Genomic DNA, 18,422 nt, shown 5'->3' with positions numbered 1-18,422 from the left:
TTTTTTTTTTTTTAATAGAAATGAATTTATTCTAGGTGTTGTCTTATTGAAAACAAATAAAAGAGAGGCCAGAAGACTTATTCATATTGTTGATTGACATCTGAGTTTAAAATCTCAAGTCTGCCTTAGCAAGTTTCTTTTCCAAAAATAGGATATGTTTCCAGTTAGATGCGGTTGTATTTATAAAATGACATGATAACTAAGGGACATTTGTCTTATTTCCTCTTACCCACCTAAAGAAAGGTGATGCACACAATTTATGGCCTGTGTCTGTCTGTCCTTTAATAGGTTTGAAGTACTACTTCGTGCTGATTTTTGTTCAACCTGTCTGAGTTACTAAGCGGGCACTTTTAACATTCTGGGTTTTGTTGAAGTTTGTTACAAACAGTACACGCTCACTGCAGATTGTGGGGCCCACAAAGCACGACGCTTCTTCGGGGTCTCAGACCCGGCCCAGCGTCTGGGACAGTCATCGAGTACCTGTCAATGTCTTACACATGCGTGCATAGACGTGTGAAAGATGCACAGTTTTGGAAAACTTTTAGGAAAAAAGACACATAATAGTTTGTCTTTACAAAAGAAGTATTTGTGTTATTCAACTTTACGAGTCTCTGGCAAATGTGTAATAAAATCATAGCTGCTTTTTCCTAATGTGTGTGGTTTCTAGAATGACTCATCTATGGAGAGGATGAAGCCATAGAAAATTTGTAATGTCTCCAATACCAAATTCTTAACAAAGATACGTTTTAGAATTGAATTACCTTCTGACTTTTAAAATTTCTTTTTCCACGAGATAAATTTTTCGATAAATCAGTACTTTTCTTACACGTAGTGTGTAAGCATTGAGGAATTTGGAAATAGAGACACAGATGCAAATGTCCGTGCCCCTAAGCGGAGTGCCCAGTGTTATTTCCTTCCTGCGGGTGTGGCGGCTGCCAGGCCACCCAGGCCACGGATCCTGGGGTGGGTATCTTCCTCCCTGCTGTGGTCCGCACCCACATCCCCCTCATCGTCTTACCTAGAAGCGAGTTTAAAGGAAAACACCGGCCTTGCGCCAGGCTCCCGGCTTTCTTTGTAGCTTAGTGGCGCCTGCTGGCTCCTGGTGCAAGGCTTTACCGAACAGTTGAGATCATCCAGCGTTGGTTTTGGACAAAGGAGGAGTTGGTGAATTTTAACTCAGAAGGCCATGAGTGGGGCTGGGGAGCCTGAGCCTCAGTGCCTCTGACCACCTTCAGGGCTGGCAGTGTGGAGGGCGAGGTGGGCTGCAGGCTGTGCCCTCGCATGTCCCATGGGCTTGGATGCAGACACCGTCTTTTGCTTTTGCAAGTGTTCCTGGTGAGTCCTACTTCCCGACTTGAGGTGGGAGGTTGTGCTCCCCTGGGGTGCCCTGTGTTGTCAGGGTGTCGTTGCCCTGCAGACCATGTCTGGTCCCTCTCCCCATTTGTGGGTGGCTCTGGGGATCCGCTAGCATGCCCATGAGACTGCATGTTGTCAAAGGTGATGGTGGGAGGATGGGATGTATGGGTTTTTCCACCAGAAACCATCGCTTAACGTTCTCCAAAACCACCAGTGTGTTGCTCCCATCTTCCCGGCTTTTCGCAGCACTGAGACACCAGCAGAGGTCCCTGGGAGCGGCCTGTGAGAGCACTGAGTGCCGGTACCCTTCTCCTTGCAGGTCTGGCTGTGGGTCTGGGCTTTGGGGCCCTGGCTGAGGTTGCCAAGAAGAGTCTGCGCCCCGAGAACTCCACAGGTGAGCTGGCCCCGCTGAGAGGTGTGTGGGGCCCAGTCTGGGTCTGTCAGGTCACTGTGGTGCTCCCCACCTCTGACCTGGCCATGCGGGCCTCCTGATCCCCCCGTCCCTGCTGCCACCTAAAGCGAAGCTCTCTTGGGGGCTGAGGGCTCTCCCCAACCCCTGAACCCTGGCTAGTGTCTCTCCACCCGCAGGGCTCTCCCTCTGGGGACAGGACCATCCCCACAGACCTGGAACACCTGGCATGTCCTTGGAAGGAGCTGCAAGACGGGTTTAGCAAGGGTATTTTTAGTCAGTGCTGTGGCATTCTGCTGCTCCAGAGTGAATGGCAGCCTTGCCTGCCCTGTACCTCTCCTCACCCTGGGCCTGGCCACTCTCCTCCCCACCTTGTCCAAGCAGAGCAGAGGCCAGGCTGGCTTCAAGGTTATGGTCGGTGTCCTCAGTGACAGTGATGACCTGAGGCTTGGGATAGAGGGCTTCAGTCCTTAGTCCTGCAGGTTGGGATCCAGGCCAGGGTGGGGTGGCCCTGGGCAGGGCCCACGCTGTGCTCCAGCTGTTGGGCAGGCCTGGGACCCCCTGGACGGGAGGACACTTGAAGGCTGGCTGAGCCCTGACCTTGGAGAATGTCTCTGCCCCAGGGGCCTCTGCCCACCAGGTCATCCTGGCCGATGACCTGCGTCCTGCCTGTGGGGATCACCAGCCCTAGGCCACAGCCGCCTGGGACAGCCCGGCCCGGCCAGGCGCCATCCTCACATCTCAGGAGCCTGAGTCTTGCAGGCTTGCTCTGTATCCTCAGGAGGGAGACCTGACTCCCCAAGCCTCCTCCTTCCTCTGCCTCTCCGCCTGCCCTGAGACCCAGGGCTGGGGAGGAACCAAGGGACACTCGAAGCCCTGTTTCCCTCAGCTCTGCCACTTTCCTGCTGCTTGGGCCATCGGGGTCTCCTGATTGGTACTGCAGTGGGCCCAGCATTGCCTCCCAGCGCCTGCCCTGCCTCGCAGGGCCTGGCCATGAGCCTCACCCTTTTCTGCACACCTGGGTCCACTGAGGCTCCCCTGTGTCCTGGGGCTTTCCAGCCTTATGCCCCCAAGGCAGCCTGCCACTCAGACACATGGCGCATGGTGGTGGTAGGGCCATTTCTCCTCTTCCCTTGCTGAGCACGTGTCCAGTCCTTAGGCCTTGTGTCCCTGAGTCTTTCAGTCCCGACCTGAAGAATGACCTCACCAGGTGCTCTGGCCTTCCAGACCCGTGGTGGTGTAAGCGGAGCGGGCGCCAGGGGCTGTGGAGGCCTTCACGTTTAACTGGATTCATAGGACACAGCAAGAGAGGCCTCAGCTGTCACCAGGCTGGATGCTCAGCCGGAGGAGTGCAGGGGAGCTAAGAGCAGAGGAACCCGGCACCCAGGCCCCTATGGGGCCTCTCCCCATCTCCGCACAGGGTGGACCCTGTTTAGGCAGAGAGGGCCAAGTGTCCTGGTCACGCTGCTGGCTGGCACCAAGGTTGGTTTGGCCTCTTGCAGCTCCTTGGAGACCTTGCCATCATGGTACCTTCCCACTGGGCAAAGGTCACCTGCAGCCTGGGTCACTGCATGGCGAGCTGGCTGCACTGAGCTTCCGGCCTCAGGGGAGGCTGTGTTTGTCCTTGACTCTGGACAGCCTCAGGGGTGCTGTTGACCTTTGTCCTGCACAGTGGGTGGCTGAAGACTGGCAGTCCTCTCCTGGGCACTGCTGACTGGTCCTCAGATTGCCCTGCCGGCAGCTTCATGGTGACCCTGCATCCCCAGGAACTGACAGGAGAGACCCTGTGTATGTAGGGGGCAAGTGCGGCAGGTGTCATTCAGCACCGGGAGGTGGGCATGGGACATGGATTCGGACCTGCACTGCCAGTGTTGGGACAGGTAGGAGTCCATAGATGCCACACGGCACTCCTAGACCCCCACCCAGAACGTGACCCTCCTGCCCCCAGGGAAGAAGGCCGTGCTGGACTCCAGCCCCTTCCTGTCCGAGGCGAATGCAGAGCGTATTGTCCGCACGTTGTGCAAGGTGCGCGGGGCTGCGCTGAAGCTGGGCCAGATGCTGAGCATTCAGGGTGAGTGGCTGCAGGCCGTGGGCGGGAGTGGGTGGTGTGTCATGGACAGGGGTGGACGGGTTCCTGGTGTTTGAGAAACCCAGAGGTCATTGTGTGTCCCAGCAGGCGGTGGGAGTTCATGCAGCCCGTTGTCTGCTGTGTTGGTCACGGGCTGGGGCTGGGGGCCGTGACCCCGGGAAGGAGAGCCGGATGGCAGTGAGGCCGAGGAGGCTGGGGAGAAGGCTTCCTGGGAGGCGCTAGCACAATCCACCTGGAGCAGTGGTGGCGAACCTACGTGCGCGAGCCACAGAGGGCTGTTGGTATCACTGAAAGCTCTAAAGGTTCGCCATCACTGCCCTGGAGGACTCCAGGCGGAGAGAAGCCCAGTGCACAGATCAGGGGAAACGAGTTCTCTGGAGGTGGTCAGGCTACAGGGAATTTCATTTTACTGTCTCTCCTGGATTTCCTTGCAGTTGTGAACGTCCCATGTTAAGTTTAAAAACCTCACTGCTCAGGTCACTGGACTGAGATCAGGGCTCGCCGCAGTGCCAGGTGGCCAAGTGTGTCTAAGGGCTTCCCTGGCCAGGGCTCCTGGGCCAGGCTGAGCCTCCTGGCTGGGGCTCCCAGTGCGGTTGCTGCCCCAGGGTGGCAGAGAGGGCCAAGTGTTTGTCTCTGGACTTGCTTGCTGACCAAGTGTCCTAGGAGCGTGTCCACCACAGAGCAGGGTGGCCCAGTGTCCCTTCCAGAACTGCCGACCACAGCCTTGGTGTGCCTATGCGTACAAGGCAGAGACCGAGGCTGTGCCTGTGCTGTGGCGTCGGGCAGGTCTTGGCTCCCTCCGCTCCCGGGCTCAGGAGGCCTCATGCCCGGTGGTGGCCTTGATTCCGGTCCTCTCTGACTCTGCCCATGCCTTGCAGATGACGCGTTCATCAACCCTCATCTGGCCAAGATCTTCGAGCGGGTGCGGCAGAGTGCGGACTTCATGCCCCTGAAGCAGATGACGGTGAGGGAAAGTGGGGTGGCTGCCTGGCTCCTTCCCTCCGAGGGGCAGACTGGGCACCTCACCGGGGCTTCTCCCACCAGAAAACGCTCAATAACGACCTGGGCCCCAACTGGAGGGACAAACTGGAGTACTTTGAGGAGCGTCCCTTTGCGGCTGCCTCCATCGGGCAGGTGCACTTGGCCCGCATGAAGGGTGGCCGCGAGGTGGCCATGAAGATCCAGGTGGGTGTCCTGTGTCAGGGCCCTGCTGTCCCCGAGGGCAGGGCTGGAACTCCTTGTCTTTCTGCCCTTCGCACCAGCCTGGGCCTGGATGCTCAGGAAGTGCTTGCTAACGGGTGACTGGGGAGCGGAGCAGGCTTCCAGTAAGTGTGGGTCAGGATGGCCAGGGGCAGGGGACAGTGATTGCCTTTCGGACAGCCAGAGGGAGGGTCCCAGTTGCTGACTGCTCTGGAGGAGGGGTGAGCAGAAGGCAGAGAGCAGGCTGTGTCCGGTCACGGTCTGGCTGTCCAGGGTGCAGGGTCTGATTGTGACAAGGCTGGGGTGCTAACAGGTGCGTGGGGGGGACCCATGGGGGCCTTGCCTTGTCTGCCTGGATGACCCCTGTCTCCCACAGTACCCTGGTGTGGCGCAGAGCATCAACAGTGACGTCAACAACCTCATGGCCGTGCTGAACATGAGCAACATGCTCCCAGAAGGTCCGAGCTGTGCTTGGGCCGGCAGGAGGGGTGGCAGGGGCACGGGCTGGGCTGTGGGGATCACAGGGCCCTTGCCCTTCTCGCCTGACCCCCCGCCCCCGCCCCCAGGCCTGTTCCCGGAGCACCTGATCGATGTGCTGAGGCGGGAGCTGGCCCTCGAGTGTGACTACGCGCGTGAGGCCGCCTGTGCCAGGAGGTTCCGGTGCGCTCGCCTCCCCGCACCTGGGGGTCCCCAGGAGGCAGGGCACCTTTTAGGGGGTCTTGGGGGGTGAGGCCCCTCCAGCTAAGGGTGATGGCAGGGCCTCCGCCTGGTGGTGTCCCATGGGGGGCCATGGAGGCAGATATGAGGTGTGACTTCCGGCCCTCCCAGGGAGCTGCTGAAGGACCACCCCTTCTTCTACGTGCCCGAGATTGTGGATGAGCTCTGCAGCCCCCATGTGCTCACCACAGAGCTGGTGTCCGGCTTCCCCCTGGATCAGGCTGAGGGGCTGAGCCAGGAGGTTCGGAATGAGGTGGGTCTGACCTGCTGTCCCTGCCATGCTGGCTGTTGGTTACCTGGCGGAGGTCAGGGTGGAAGCTGGGATTTGGGGGCTTCTCCAGCCGACTTCTGGTCACCAGGCAGCCTTGATACTGCCTGACACCCCCCTCCCCACCATCACAGATCTGCTACAACATCCTGGTCCTTTGTCTGAGGGAGCTGTTTGAGTTCCACTTCATGCAGACAGACCCCAACTGGTCCAACTTCTTCTACGACCCCCAGCAGCACAAGGCCAGTAGTGACCCCAGCCTGTGTTACATGTGGGAAATCCGCAGTGGGCATGGGCTCAGGGACCTCAGAGATTGTTTCCTCTCCTGCTTCAGTGCCTCCAGGGCCAACCTTCCTGTGTATCCATCCCCAGGTGGCTCTTCTGGACTTTGGGGCCACGCGGGAGTATGACAGAACCTTCACTGATCTCTACATTCAGGTGGGGTTGGACGGGCCTGGTTGTGGCTTTTTCTGAGGCTGGGACTGGATGCTGGGGAGGGTGGATGGGGTGGATGCCCTCTGGTTTCGTGCCTGTAGGCATCGTGCTATGAGGACTGAAGCGCTGGCTGTGGCTCCCAGCCAGGGCTTTGTGGAGGCAGAGGAGGAAGGCAAGGTGGGGTGGGCAGGTGACCTCAGGAGCCCCGCTCTGTGCCTCTGCCCAGATCATCAAGGCCGCTGCTGACCGGGACCGTGAGGCTGTGCGCCAGAAGTCCATCGAGATGAAGTTCCTCACTGGCTACGAGGTCAAGGTGAGCGACGCCATCTGAGCTGCGGGGCTGCAACTGCTGCTCCCTCTGAAATCTTCAGTGGAGCTCGGTGTGCAGAGAGATGGGACCTGGGGACAGCCACCTTGTGGGGGACCCTTAGCGGGGCAGGCCAGGGACCTAGCAGATGTGCAGGAGGGTGGCCCTGGCCCTGTAATACGGGGGCGTGGGCTGGAGCCCCTTACCCCGAAGTCACACAGCAAGCAGCACTCTCCTTGGTGCTGGGGACGGGCACATTGATCAGGCGCAGTCCTGAGTCCCTGCCTGGACAGACAGGACAGTGTCGTGCTGTTGACCAGCCTTCGGGAACAGCAGCTCATTCTTCCTCTCGCAGCGTGGCTGTCCCTCACCACCTCGGCCATCCATGATGTGTTCCTGTCCCGTCCCTTGCTCTGCCACGCTGCTCCTCCCATGTGCCTGTGCAGGACATGGTGTGGAGCCTGCACTGATCACCACCCCAGCACAGGGCCAGGCCTGCAGACTTGGGGTCTGTTCTTTTTGCCAGAGAAGTGTTTCGAGTGCAGCTTCTTTCTGCTGCAGGCCCATCATGCCCTTTCATCTTGCATCAGGGTCACCGCAGTTGGAGTTTCAGTTAACAAAACCCTCTCCTGGGGTCCCCTCCGCTCCCCCCAGCTCTTAGGAGAGCACTGGGCGAGGGACTCCTGCATCCTATTGCCACTTTCCTTCCTCTCCCCAGGCCATGGAAGATGCCCACTTGGATGCCATCCTTATCCTGGGTGAGGCCTTCGCTTCTGAGGAGCCCTTTGATTTTGGCACGCAGAGCACCACAGAGAAGATCCACAACCTGATCCCTGTCATGCTAAAGCACCGCCTCATCCCGCCGCCCGAGGAGACCTACTCCCTGCACCGGAAGATGGGTGGCTCCTTCCTCATCTGCTCCAAGCTCAAGGCCCGCTTTCCCTGCAAGGCCATGTTCGAGGAGGCCTACAGCAACTACTGCCGGATGCAGGCCAAGCAGCAGTAGCCCCGGGCTAACCCCAGGTGGCCCCACCAGGTGGCAGCGGCAACCTCTTCCTCAACTCCTTGCCAGCCCACAAGGATCCCTGCAGTGCTTTACATGGTTTTCATGCTAAGTGGGTGAGGGAGAGAGCCATTTTAGCCTCCACCTCTTTTTTCCTGATGTGAATGTCATCCGGAAATGAAGGGGCACCTCCTTCCGGCCCCTGCTGCCGAACAGCTTCTGGCTACCTTCTGCACATGAGGCTGGGAGTTTGAGAGTGAGGTTTGTTTCTGCTCCTGTGGTGTGGAGCTGGGAGCACAGTGCCAACGAGTGCGGTCACCTGCTCAGCCAGGCCTCTTGGCCGCTGCCATCCTGTTAGGGACAGCTTGACCCGTCAGGACCTGCGTCTTCACAGGGAGGGCGGATGGGAGCGGGGAGGGAGACGGTGCTGGCTGTCACGTACGCCAGAGGGTCAGCACAGGTGCTGTGAACTTTTGTACAAGTCTTGTAATTATCAGATTTACTTGTTTCAGTTCAATTAAAAAAAAGTGCTGTGGAAAGTTCCGTGGGGCTGTACCCCTTTGATGACTCCAAGGCTTTGAGGCACGGCAGTGGCCCCCCTTTCTAGAGGCAGTGGCCCTTTCCCTGCATGGTTTGCCTGCCCCTGGGTACTGCTGGTATGAGGTGCTGAGGACTGAGTGGGCAGGCTCAGCCCCATGTCACTGCCAAAGCCACTGGGCAGGCCTGCTGGTTGGTGCTGGGCTGAGTCACAGCAAAACCCACTTGAGAGGAGGCCGGGGATTTGGCTCAGTGGCTCCACCACCTGCCTTGCAAGTTCAAGCTCCTGAGTTCGATCGCTGGTACCAAAAACAAAAACCCACTTGAGAGCTAGCACAGGTGAGGGACACTCCTGAAAAGTAGCTTTCTCAGAGAATGATTTGTGGTTAATGATCATCTGCCTGTCTGGCAGGGACCTTTCCAGATCCATGAGCACCGGCAAAGAGCATGAGAGGTGACCTCGGGGCTCCACAGTAGGCCACTCTCGGGTATGAAGGGCCTTGGAAGAAAGCTGACTTCCTGAGATTTGAGACTGACAAGTCTTGGCCATGCTGGGCTCTGGGAAGAATGGGGAAGTCTGGCTGGTCCCAGCTTGGCCCTTTAGGGACATGGTCCTCAGACTGTCTGCAGGCTGCTCTCTGGCATCCTGTGGCCCCTGCTCAGACCCAGAGAAGCCAAATGTAGAATCCACAGGTTCCCCTGCCGGGGTCCTTACAGCCCCTAACAAATGAGGCTGCAGTACGAAGAGGATGGATGGGGGCAGAGACAACAGCAAGAACCACTGACCAAGACTGTCGGGAGAAGTTTTTGTGCGCACAGGTCTGAGACCAGCTGTGACTGGTAACTCCCGGTCGAGAAGAGTGCAAAGCACCAGCTGTGTGAATAATGGAGCAGGAGCAAACTGTCGTGAACCTGGGCACACACGGTCTGCTTATCTGTTTGTCTTTTATAGTATTAAGGTACTGAATGACGGTGGCCTCCATTCACAGTGAAAGAATGTGACCGTCCGGAACTTTGTCTCCATATCCCTAACATCTAGTGACCAGGTCATGTGCCACAGCATGGACTTAAGAGTATTTGCCACTGTTGGGCTTGGTGGTCGAGTGACAACACAGATGTTGCTCTTGGGACTGGCACATTCATGCTCCTGGCACTCGGGGCGTCATGGAGAACTCAGGCTCACTACCAGATAGCAGTGAGTGGTGAATCGGGATGTGGAAGAAGACCGGCTGGTCTTAGTCCCTGCTGTCCACACCAAGGCCCGGCAAGCTCCTGTCCACAGGCCAAACTGGGTCCTCTGCACGTCTGAGGAAAGGTTTCATTGGAGCACAACCACCACTCCCTCACTGCCGTCTGTTTTGCACCCTAGGGCAGAAGTGAAAAGCTGCAAAGATGAGCGTGTTACTGACCGGCCCTTCGTGGGGAGTTTGCCAAGCCTTGGTCGCCACCACACAACTGTGGCCTGAGCACAGCAGCACCTGTCAGTCAGAGGGTGAGGGAGACAGGTTTCTTGGCTGGGCCACAGTTCGGGATTTCTCTGAGTACCACTCCTAAAAGGAGGCCTCACCCCCCACTCCAAGTGGCTGCTTGTTCTGCCTGCATATCCCATGGTTTGGGGCCTCCTGAAACTTGTGCAGGGGCAGTGAGGCCTTGCAGACTGCCGAATGGAATCAGAAGTTCAGACCAGAGGGAACCACAAGCTTCAAGGGAGTTTAACATTATTTTAACGGGAGCTCTGAGGGCAACTGAGAGGCCCAGATCAAACCACAAGGGGCAGATAAACCTGCAGCCTCAGGAGTGTGAGGGAGGCCTTGCTGGCGAAGGGCCAAATAAGATTGAGTTGGACACCTTTCTCCACCACGGGGAAAGAAAAAGACAAAATACTCAGTTCCAACAGCTCCCTGTTTTATTGCAGTACATCAAAGTCTGGTTAATATTAAGTGATACCAACATAAAATAATTGGTGAGGAGTCTTGTTAACATTTTTGACTATCCCACCTTAAATATTTCTGTGCAAAAGAGTCCACATCATTGTTTGGTAGCAGAGAATCTCAATAAAGTTCCCTAAGACATGGAGGGCATAAAACCAAATAAAATAAGTGATAAAGAGCCACAGCATATCTTTTCCCCTTCCATACACACATACTGGTCAGCATTATATTCTAAACAAAAATGATTACACCCAGGCCATGCAAAACTGTACAATAATATTACAATGAGAAAAAACCCTAAAAAATTTATAAAATAAATGATATACTATCAAATAAAAAGGCAGGTCATTTTGTTATCATGAGACATCAAGGTTGATTTGTGGTGGTCAGTGTCCCCGGTAACTGCAGTGCCCATGTGGCATGGTGGTCGCCTCTGGGAAGGCAGAGGTGCCCAGCTCTGCAGGAGCGGGGCCCTCCTTACCTGGCAGCCTCCACAGAGAGCTCTGGACTAGAAGAACAAGTGAAGTCCTAACAAGGAGAGGTGGTGCAGCTCCTTCTCTACATGCCCATCTGCCTACTGGGCCATGGCTCCCTGACCCCCAGTGGGCACCAGGCTGCTCTGTACAGGGTGGGAGTTGGGCTGTGCTGGGCTGCACCACTGGAACAGGGTGTGGTCACTGCTGCCTCGGGTTGGGACGCCTGCTCACCCTACTCTGACTTCTACTTAATGATACCTGAGATTCCACACAAACCAACTGGTCCTCAGAAACGGATTGGCCACTAAGTAACGAAATAACACAGTTCTAACTATTATGGAAGGAGAGCGAGGCTGAGCCAGCTGGGAAATGCCAGACTGCTGCTGTAAACATGACAGGAATTTCGGATTCTCCCCTGAAACTTGGGTACAGGGACTGGGTGGGAAACCAAACAGATGGGCCTCTTCAGTGGTAGCTCACCACCGGAAAGCTGCACTCCCTAGCAAAGAACGCAAGCTGCTAAGCGTCCAGGGTGCCATATGCATATAGAGCTAAAGAAGTGAAATCGGCTTCGGCAATCATTTGATGAGGAGGAAGGCTTTTGTTTTGGCAAAAAAAATATTTATGCATAAAGTTTATACACCCAAAAATCATATGACGAGATAGCCAGAATCCAAGAGTAGGTAACAAATTGGTTGGACGTAGCACCAAATTTCAACACATAGACTATGCCAGCAGTGTGTCTGAATGCATTTTCTTTGAGAAATTAATTCCTGTTGCCATACACATTTTAAAAAATGTCCTGCATTAAAACAAACAAAAACTTCAGGCAGCAATAGCATACCCTGTGATCTTTGTTACCTCTCTGAACCGTCCTTACATTTTCACATTCTTGGAATCTCTTCTCCATCTTTCAGAAACTTCTGAAGATAAATGGCCTCAGATTTAAGTGTGGGATAAGCCCAGCAGGATGATCATCACCTTGGGAAAATCTCCAAGAACTATTCCCTTGGCGGTTTCTCCCTGCATTCAGTCTGCTCAGGCTTGCAGTGGGAAATCAGAGTCCTGTGTGCCAGCCATGGGCTGCTCCTTCATATCTGCCCTGGGAGGTGCAGGACTCACTGTGCTGGAGTAGCACCTACACTTTAGGTAGGATTGTACTTTAATTCTAAAAGTACCCTCTGAAAAATAAGCACCTATAGGCAACAAAAACCTCATAATTAGTTGTTAGAACTACAGACTCATGGCTTAGTGTAGAGACCTGTCGTTCTTGGCCTGGGAAGAGAAGGGACAGAAGCAGAGGTGAAAGCAGAGGGCAGGGCAGGGCAGATGAGGCCGGCGGCAGGGTGTGGCGCTGGGCTGGCTGATGTCTGCCAAGTTTAAGTGGCTGCCAGTCATATGGCAAAAACCAAACTCAAGGTCTGACCCCCCTGATATTCGGGTGTATAAAAGTATTTTGTATGACACTTCTTTTCCAAAACCAAAAAGATTTGGTAGATTAGAGCTACACTGTGAACTATGACCATTCAGAATAAAATATAAAACCTGAGCCAGCAACGAATCCAGAATGTTGTGTCAAAGTGGCTAAAGCTCATGGCTAGAAGTGCTGGGCGTATAATACCCCGAAAGGACCCTCTCCCTCCACTGCTGAACCTCAGGGACCTTCTCTATAAGTAGCACGCACTTGGGGTGCCCAAGCCCTGCCACGAACTTTCAGGCAAAGGACGAGAAGCGCGAGACTGGCGATGATGAGGCAGGGCTCAGACACCGCAAACCAGTTAGCAACTGCAGGAGGATCTTCTTCATTTAAGCCAGATTTTTAAGAAGAGGAGAAAGGTCTGCTCCTATTTCCTCCCAAAACTTGGGTGAAAAGAGGCAGATTCTCTTCCATCAGGTATTTTTATCTCTTTCTCTGCTCGTGTGCTTAAATGGTGAAACGACTGTAGCAGTAAGTTCTTTTGGTTCTGCACCTCACTTCCTGATGGCAAACAACAGGAGGAATCCAAATGGAAAAACATCTAACAAGGCAATACTGCAACCAGAGGGCAATCTGTCAAACTGGCCATGCTGGGTCCCTTCCCGCCTGTGCCTGGGGATCTTCCCATCCACTTCCCACTGCTGTGGGGAAGAATATTTGGTTAAGGCTGTTTAAGTCCTTGCTTCTGAGTTTCTTATCATTTGGTACTAAAGCCTCTTCCCCTAGGCCTATCTGAGGAATTCCACACCCACCCTCAAGGAAACAGGCTCTCCTCCAGTAGCCATCGCCAGCCCAGGGACAGACACTTCGCTGTAACCTAGGAGAAAAAGCACTTTAATGAACCTTTTCAATGAACTTTTAGAAGCCACAACACTCGCTGTAGAAGATACCAAAATACAATAAAAGTGTAGTTTGAATTCTATCACTAGAAAAAGAAACGGGTAGAGGTGTGTGTGCCTTTGAAGCTGCCACTTAGGTGGTTTCAAATGTTCCCACGCTGGTGGCCCAGGCTGTGATCAATGAAGCCAGTGTCTTGGATGCACCCCAAGGGCCCCAGATGATCAAGACCGGACACCGGTGCAGGACAGACATCACAGGGACCTTGCTTTCCCCCTCTCCCTCTACCAATGTCAGCATGAAGCCTTTCTACCCTGTACGTGACTTAGCTGGGAAACAGACAAGAAACAACACATCTCTTAAATTAAACGCTCTCTCTCATATATGCATCCATCTCATTGATTACAAGATGCTTCTTTTGACTATATACATTCAGTATTTAACTTCTACATTTAGGTATTTATTTAAACTCTGTACTGTAGTAAAATATGCATTGTTTTAATTTGTGAGGATTAGTGGGGATTTCCAGCAACATCAGCAGCAGCGCACGGTGGCCTCTGCAGTTGAGTCCCTGCTTACACTGAGGGTACAGTGAGGGGCTACTGTGAAACAAACCTGTCTAGTCTCACTCGTACAATTATACTCGTGTAGTCTGACTACCGAAGCTACTTTTGGGGCGGGGGTGTAAATGTTACTGAAAGCAACTCTACGCAGGAATGAACCGCCGTGGACCTCAGCCAGCAGGGGAAGTGGCCTGTGCGACTGCTGCCAGCCAGGGCCACGCGGCTGCCAGGCAACGCGCTCCCTATCCTGCCGCTGCTGCTGGGTTCTGGCCGGCCGAGGTGGAGGAGGAGATGGAAGTCGGGGAGAGGCAGTGGAGGGGCTTGGGCATTAGTGCCCTGGGTTCACGGGTCCCAGCTACCGTGGTCAGTGCTCTCCAGAGAGAGGCTCTTGGTCTTTCGGGGTGAAACTGGGCTTGGGGGGCTGCTCAGGTTGGAGCTGTTGGATGCTGTGGAATGCCTTGGAGAATCGGAGTCCTGTAAGGCCAGAAGCAGAGCATCAGTGAGGAGCAGGGTGGGGGTGCTCAGGCCTCCACCTGCCCCCCTTACCAAAGGGCCTATGGGCTGCTTCTGTGTCCCCTCACCCCTGGGCCTTTTCACGTTGAGCTATCAAAATATTTTCTATGTATTTTTGGGACAGGGTCTTGCTACATGGTCCAGACTGACCTTGAATTCACCATGTAGCCCAGGCAATCTCCCAGCCTCAGCCTCCCAAAGGCTGGGATTACAAGCGTGTGCCGCCACGCCTGGCCAGAGTATTTTTTGAGACAGGGTCTCACTATGTTGCTAAGGTGACTCCCAGAGTGTGGGGCTTTTTTGTGAGCTAAGAGGCCCAAAACAAATGCTCTGTTCTTTCTGCAGTCTATAGGGATGCAGGGGTTTTCAAAAGCCACTGAAGTCTGAATAGTTCCAGGAAAGCTGCAGTTTACAACTCTGGTGCCCTGGCTGAGGAAATGCAGTGAAGCGGGCAGGTGAGTGGGTAAAAACGGCTCCTTCTCATGAGGGCCACTTACCTCTCCGTCATAGTCCCTGGCAGGGGCATCACTTCCTTGGTCCATGCCTCCGGAGGACAGGGAGCCCTCTGACGGGGAAGGCATAGGCTGCCGCTTCGCACTGTAGCTTCCTCCAGAGAGCTCCCTCTTTAACGCACTGCCGTTCTGTGCGGATGACCCTGCGGGACACCATCAGGAAAACTTCAGGTATGCACAGAGGACAGGCCTACAGGAAGTGGCCAGCCGAGGAGAGGACAGCTCACCCTCCCCACAACCAAGTCCCCCTCCTCTGATGAACAGTAGTCCACCTGCAGTAGCCTGGCCTCCAGCTCCACCCTGAATCTAGCCGCCTCGCATGGCCGCTCCTGTCACATTCCAGCCGAGGGCCATTCTCGTGGGCGCACAGGGCTATCCCCAGGACAATAATCACAGACTCTTTCCTGCCCCAGGGCTGCCTCCTAAGCCTTTTGGCCCCCTCGTGGCTCTCCTGGTGCAGTCTCATAATCCAGAGCTTGTCACTCTAAGAGAGCGGAGTCTGCCGCTCCCGGCCTCGCCCAGAACATAGCCGAATGTGGAAGCCGGGACATCCACAGCGAAGGCTTGTGCCAATCAACGTGAGATTAGCACTTGACTACACACACGGGAACATAAAACAAGCACTTTCACCCCACGGGACAAAAAGCCTGGGGTTTCAAAATGAGGTTGAGTTTCTTCAAAATCATACTCTTCTTGATCCTAAGAGGTGGTGTACAAAGGGGGACCAAAGGCATTCATGAAAGAAAAGAAATAATCCTTGGAAATTTGGGGAGTATGGTTAGCACTTAAAGCTCTTGGAATTGCCTGCTATATAGGACTCACATGTATAAATACCGAATAGTTTCTCTGGTGTGAAAACTGAAAGTGTAAATAAGGTTCAAATTGTATAAATGATAAAGTGAAATAGGAAGAAAAGGGCTAAAGGAGTAGGGGAAGTGGGAGGGGTAGGGGAGAGGAAAGAAGGGAGAAGAAAATACGAGAATAGTGAAATAGGAAGAAAAGGGCTAAAGGAGTAGGGGAAGTGGGAGGGGTAGGGGAGAGGAAAGAAGGGAGAAGAAAAAATACGAGAAAAGGAAAAAATGGAAACAAAGTCTTTGTAAATAGGGAAGGGAGGAGGGGGTGAAGGGAAGCAGGGGTATGGGGGAAAAAAGAACCAAGATACATCAAGTAAAGGTACAAGATCTCAATGATGAATGCAACTGTACTGTGTACCTAAAAAAATACCAATAAACTTAATGAAAAAAAAATCCATACTATTCTTTAGGTTTTCCTTAAATAATGTTTTAATCTTGCTGAGCTTAAATATTAGAACTACTGGTCCCAAAAGACTATGTTGAAATTTTAGTACAACTTTAAGATATAGGGTGTCATTGTTTGAGCTTCTTGCTGATTTAAAACTGTTATTGTAATACATTAAGAACTCAATGAAAATGTCAACAGGTGACCTCTTACAGCAGATGTACCTAATGACCAGCGACCTGCTGGGTGCTCACAAAGGCCCACTGGAGTCTGCTGACAGGCTGTGTCCTTGCTAACTCCCACTGCAACCTCCCCTGCCAGGCCTCCTTAGTAAGAGCGTTGGGCAGGCGGCATCAGAGAAAGACCTGCATTTTCCTGACACCATAGCTGTCTTCTCACAGAGGTCATCGATGCTACCAAGGCTGGCTGTACGTATTATTATGGTGCTTTAAAAATACCAGCACCTGGACCCTGGCCCGAAGCAACTGGAGCACTCTCCCAGTGGAGCTTTAAAAGCTTCCTGGATGGGGTAGAAGGGCTGAGAGGCTCTGTCCCACACCCGCCCAGCCAGCCCTAGGACTCGCTGCCCTCACTAAGCACTGCTCTTTGCTTGGTGCTGCTCTTCGGAAATGTACTCTTTACTCTTCTTTTTTTTGTATCAGGGATCAAACTCAGGACCTTCAGCTTGCAAGGCCAGCAGCGACACCACTGAGCCACATCCCTGGCCCTTCATTCTTTGTGATGTGGATTTTCTTCCTTAGAGTATAATCTAGTTGAAGGCATTGTCATTTGCGTTTTATTTTTCTTCTAATTTCATGTTTGCTTCAGTGCTCAGTTTTAAAAAAAGTTACAGAAGCTGTTTTTTTATTTTGTTCTCAATAGAAAATACAAACTGCCAGAGATTTCTGGGGCTCTCCTTAACCAGAGTGTGACCTCAGGCAAGTTGTTTTACCTTTCTGAATTTCAGTTTTCCTTACCGATAAATAAAAAATTCTACCTTAAAGGATTTTTGTGGGAACAACAGAACAGTCACTAGATGCAGAATGAAATGCAAGACAGGAGAGAAGGAGCCTGCACCATGCTTTGGGTATGGGTTCACTTGTCTCCTCCTTCCTAGTAATCATTTGTAGAAAAAAGCTGGATCCCACCTCAGTGCTTTAAACACACACACACACACACACACACACACACACACTCACTTTAAAACTTTCAGACTCTTCTCAAAGAAGTTATACTCACTCAAATCTTAAAAGAAAGGAAAAATAACAGCTGGGCATGGTGGCACACCTGTGATCTCAGCACTCGGGAGGCTGAGGCAGAAGGATCACCATGAGTCTGAGGCCAGTCTGGGCTACCTGGTGAATTCAAGGCCAGAGTGAACTACATAACAAGTAGTTCAAAAAGCCAAAAAGCAACAGTGACAACAACATCAAAAGTTGGGCTGTCTTGGTATAACAAAAAGGCTGGAAGCAATCCGGAAAGTGTAGGCCCAATTGACTCTAACACCCTCAGCCCAGCCTCTGCAACCCAGCTGCACCTCACAAAGCCTGGCTGTGGAAGGTACCCATGGGAGGCACTGTGGAGACAACCACGTTCCCCCATTGCTTCCCGTCCCTAACTTGGCTGGCCATCTTGGAAACATTTTACAGGAGCAGGCCTCCTCTTGAAGCCAGTATGAGTCACTCTAATAGCAGAAGCCCCATGGAATTCCAGAGATGGCATTTCCTGGTATCTCTCCAAAAAGCTTCTAACGAGGATTAAGGCATGAAGGGCCCTGATGGCACAAGAGGCTCACTCTCGCCTGCAGTTTCCATGTTAACAGTTGTGATCTGTGCTTCTCATTCAGCCCCTCTGAGAACGCTGTGTAACAGGTCTTAGCTTTTCTTTTTTTCTCATTAAGTTTACTGGTATACAAGATGATGGGGAGGAAATAATAGGCCTTATCTTTATCAGAAGTTCCACAATTCCCCAAACCCTGCAACACCAAAAGTTTTTAAAAAAAATTTGATCCAAACCCACCTAATAGCACAGCCTCATCTGAACTGGCTGGAGGACAATTATAGGTTTTATTTATAAAGACTGTACATTATCTTTTATCACATGGGTAGTCAGTATTCTGCTCTATAAATATTAATGTGCTTATTGGTACTATCCCAGATCTTTCCAGGAATACAATATAACATATGGCATACTCCTTTTTAAAATACATTAAAAAAGGAATCTTAATTCTGGATGGGAGAGAGAGGAGGAGCTGGCTCCATCGTGTAACTATTAATGTTGAGGTACTTGCTGTGCATTGCAAGTTTAGCTACAGTTTAACTTCACCACAAGTACAAAGGCAATGCATGTCACAATATTTCCAAACGTATTTTTCAATGCAGTAAGCATTATAAACTGGTTCCAGATGACCTAGGGAGACAATGGCAAGAAAGTTGCATCTCGTACACTTGAATTTCTGTGTGTCAGCTGAAGACTCCTTCAAAGCCCACTCCTGTACTCCTGGCCAGTGTCCCAAATGGTCACCTTCTCTCGACAGTCACACATTTATGCAGC

The 18,422-nt window shown here is 52.9% G+C and overlaps 2 protein-coding genes across 21 annotated transcripts in view; one reads left to right on the top strand and one right to left on the bottom strand.

Annotated features, from left to right (window-relative positions):
• The window catches only part of Coq8a (coenzyme Q8A), a 36,312-nt gene extending 26,466 nt beyond the window's left edge, over positions 1-9,846 (top strand). The window contains exons 5-15 of the mRNA XM_033762074.1: positions 1,676-1,750; positions 3,714-3,836; positions 4,733-4,818; positions 4,899-5,039; positions 5,431-5,512; positions 5,621-5,714; positions 5,883-6,024; positions 6,174-6,281; positions 6,412-6,477; positions 6,701-6,787; positions 7,500-9,846. Of these exons, the coding sequence (XP_033617965.1) occupies positions 1,676-1,750; positions 3,714-3,836; positions 4,733-4,818; positions 4,899-5,039; positions 5,431-5,512; positions 5,621-5,714; positions 5,883-6,024; positions 6,174-6,281; positions 6,412-6,477; positions 6,701-6,787; positions 7,500-7,787 (1,292 nt within the window). The 3' untranslated portion in view covers positions 7,788-9,846. The remainder of the gene's footprint in view (positions 1-1,675; positions 1,751-3,713; positions 3,837-4,732; positions 4,819-4,898; positions 5,040-5,430; positions 5,513-5,620; positions 5,715-5,882; positions 6,025-6,173; positions 6,282-6,411; positions 6,478-6,700; positions 6,788-7,499) is intronic.
• A 2,329-nt stretch (positions 9,847-12,175) lies between these two features.
• Positions 12,176-18,422, bottom strand: part of Cdc42bpa (CDC42 binding protein kinase alpha) — a 271,103-nt gene continuing 264,856 nt past the window's right edge. For all 20 annotated transcript variants that reach the window (XM_033762059.1, XM_010642642.2, XM_033762063.1 and 17 more), the window contains 2 exons: positions 14,616-14,773; positions 12,176-14,079 (listed from right to left, as the gene is read on the bottom strand). In XM_033762059.1, the coding sequence (XP_033617950.1) occupies positions 13,948-14,079; positions 14,616-14,773 (290 nt within the window). In that variant the 3' untranslated portion in view covers positions 12,176-13,947. The remainder of the gene's footprint in view (positions 14,080-14,615; positions 14,774-18,422) is intronic.

The sequence above is a fragment of the Fukomys damarensis genome, unplaced genomic scaffold (genome assembly GCF_012274545.1).
Source record: "Fukomys damarensis isolate Sample0158 unplaced genomic scaffold, DMR_v1.0_HiC HiC_scaffold_11, whole genome shotgun sequence".
Classification (NCBI taxonomy): domain Eukaryota; kingdom Metazoa; phylum Chordata; class Mammalia; order Rodentia; family Bathyergidae; genus Fukomys; species Fukomys damarensis.
The sequence above is the reverse complement of the archived record's forward strand: the minus strand, read 5'-3'. Positions and strand labels throughout refer to the sequence as shown.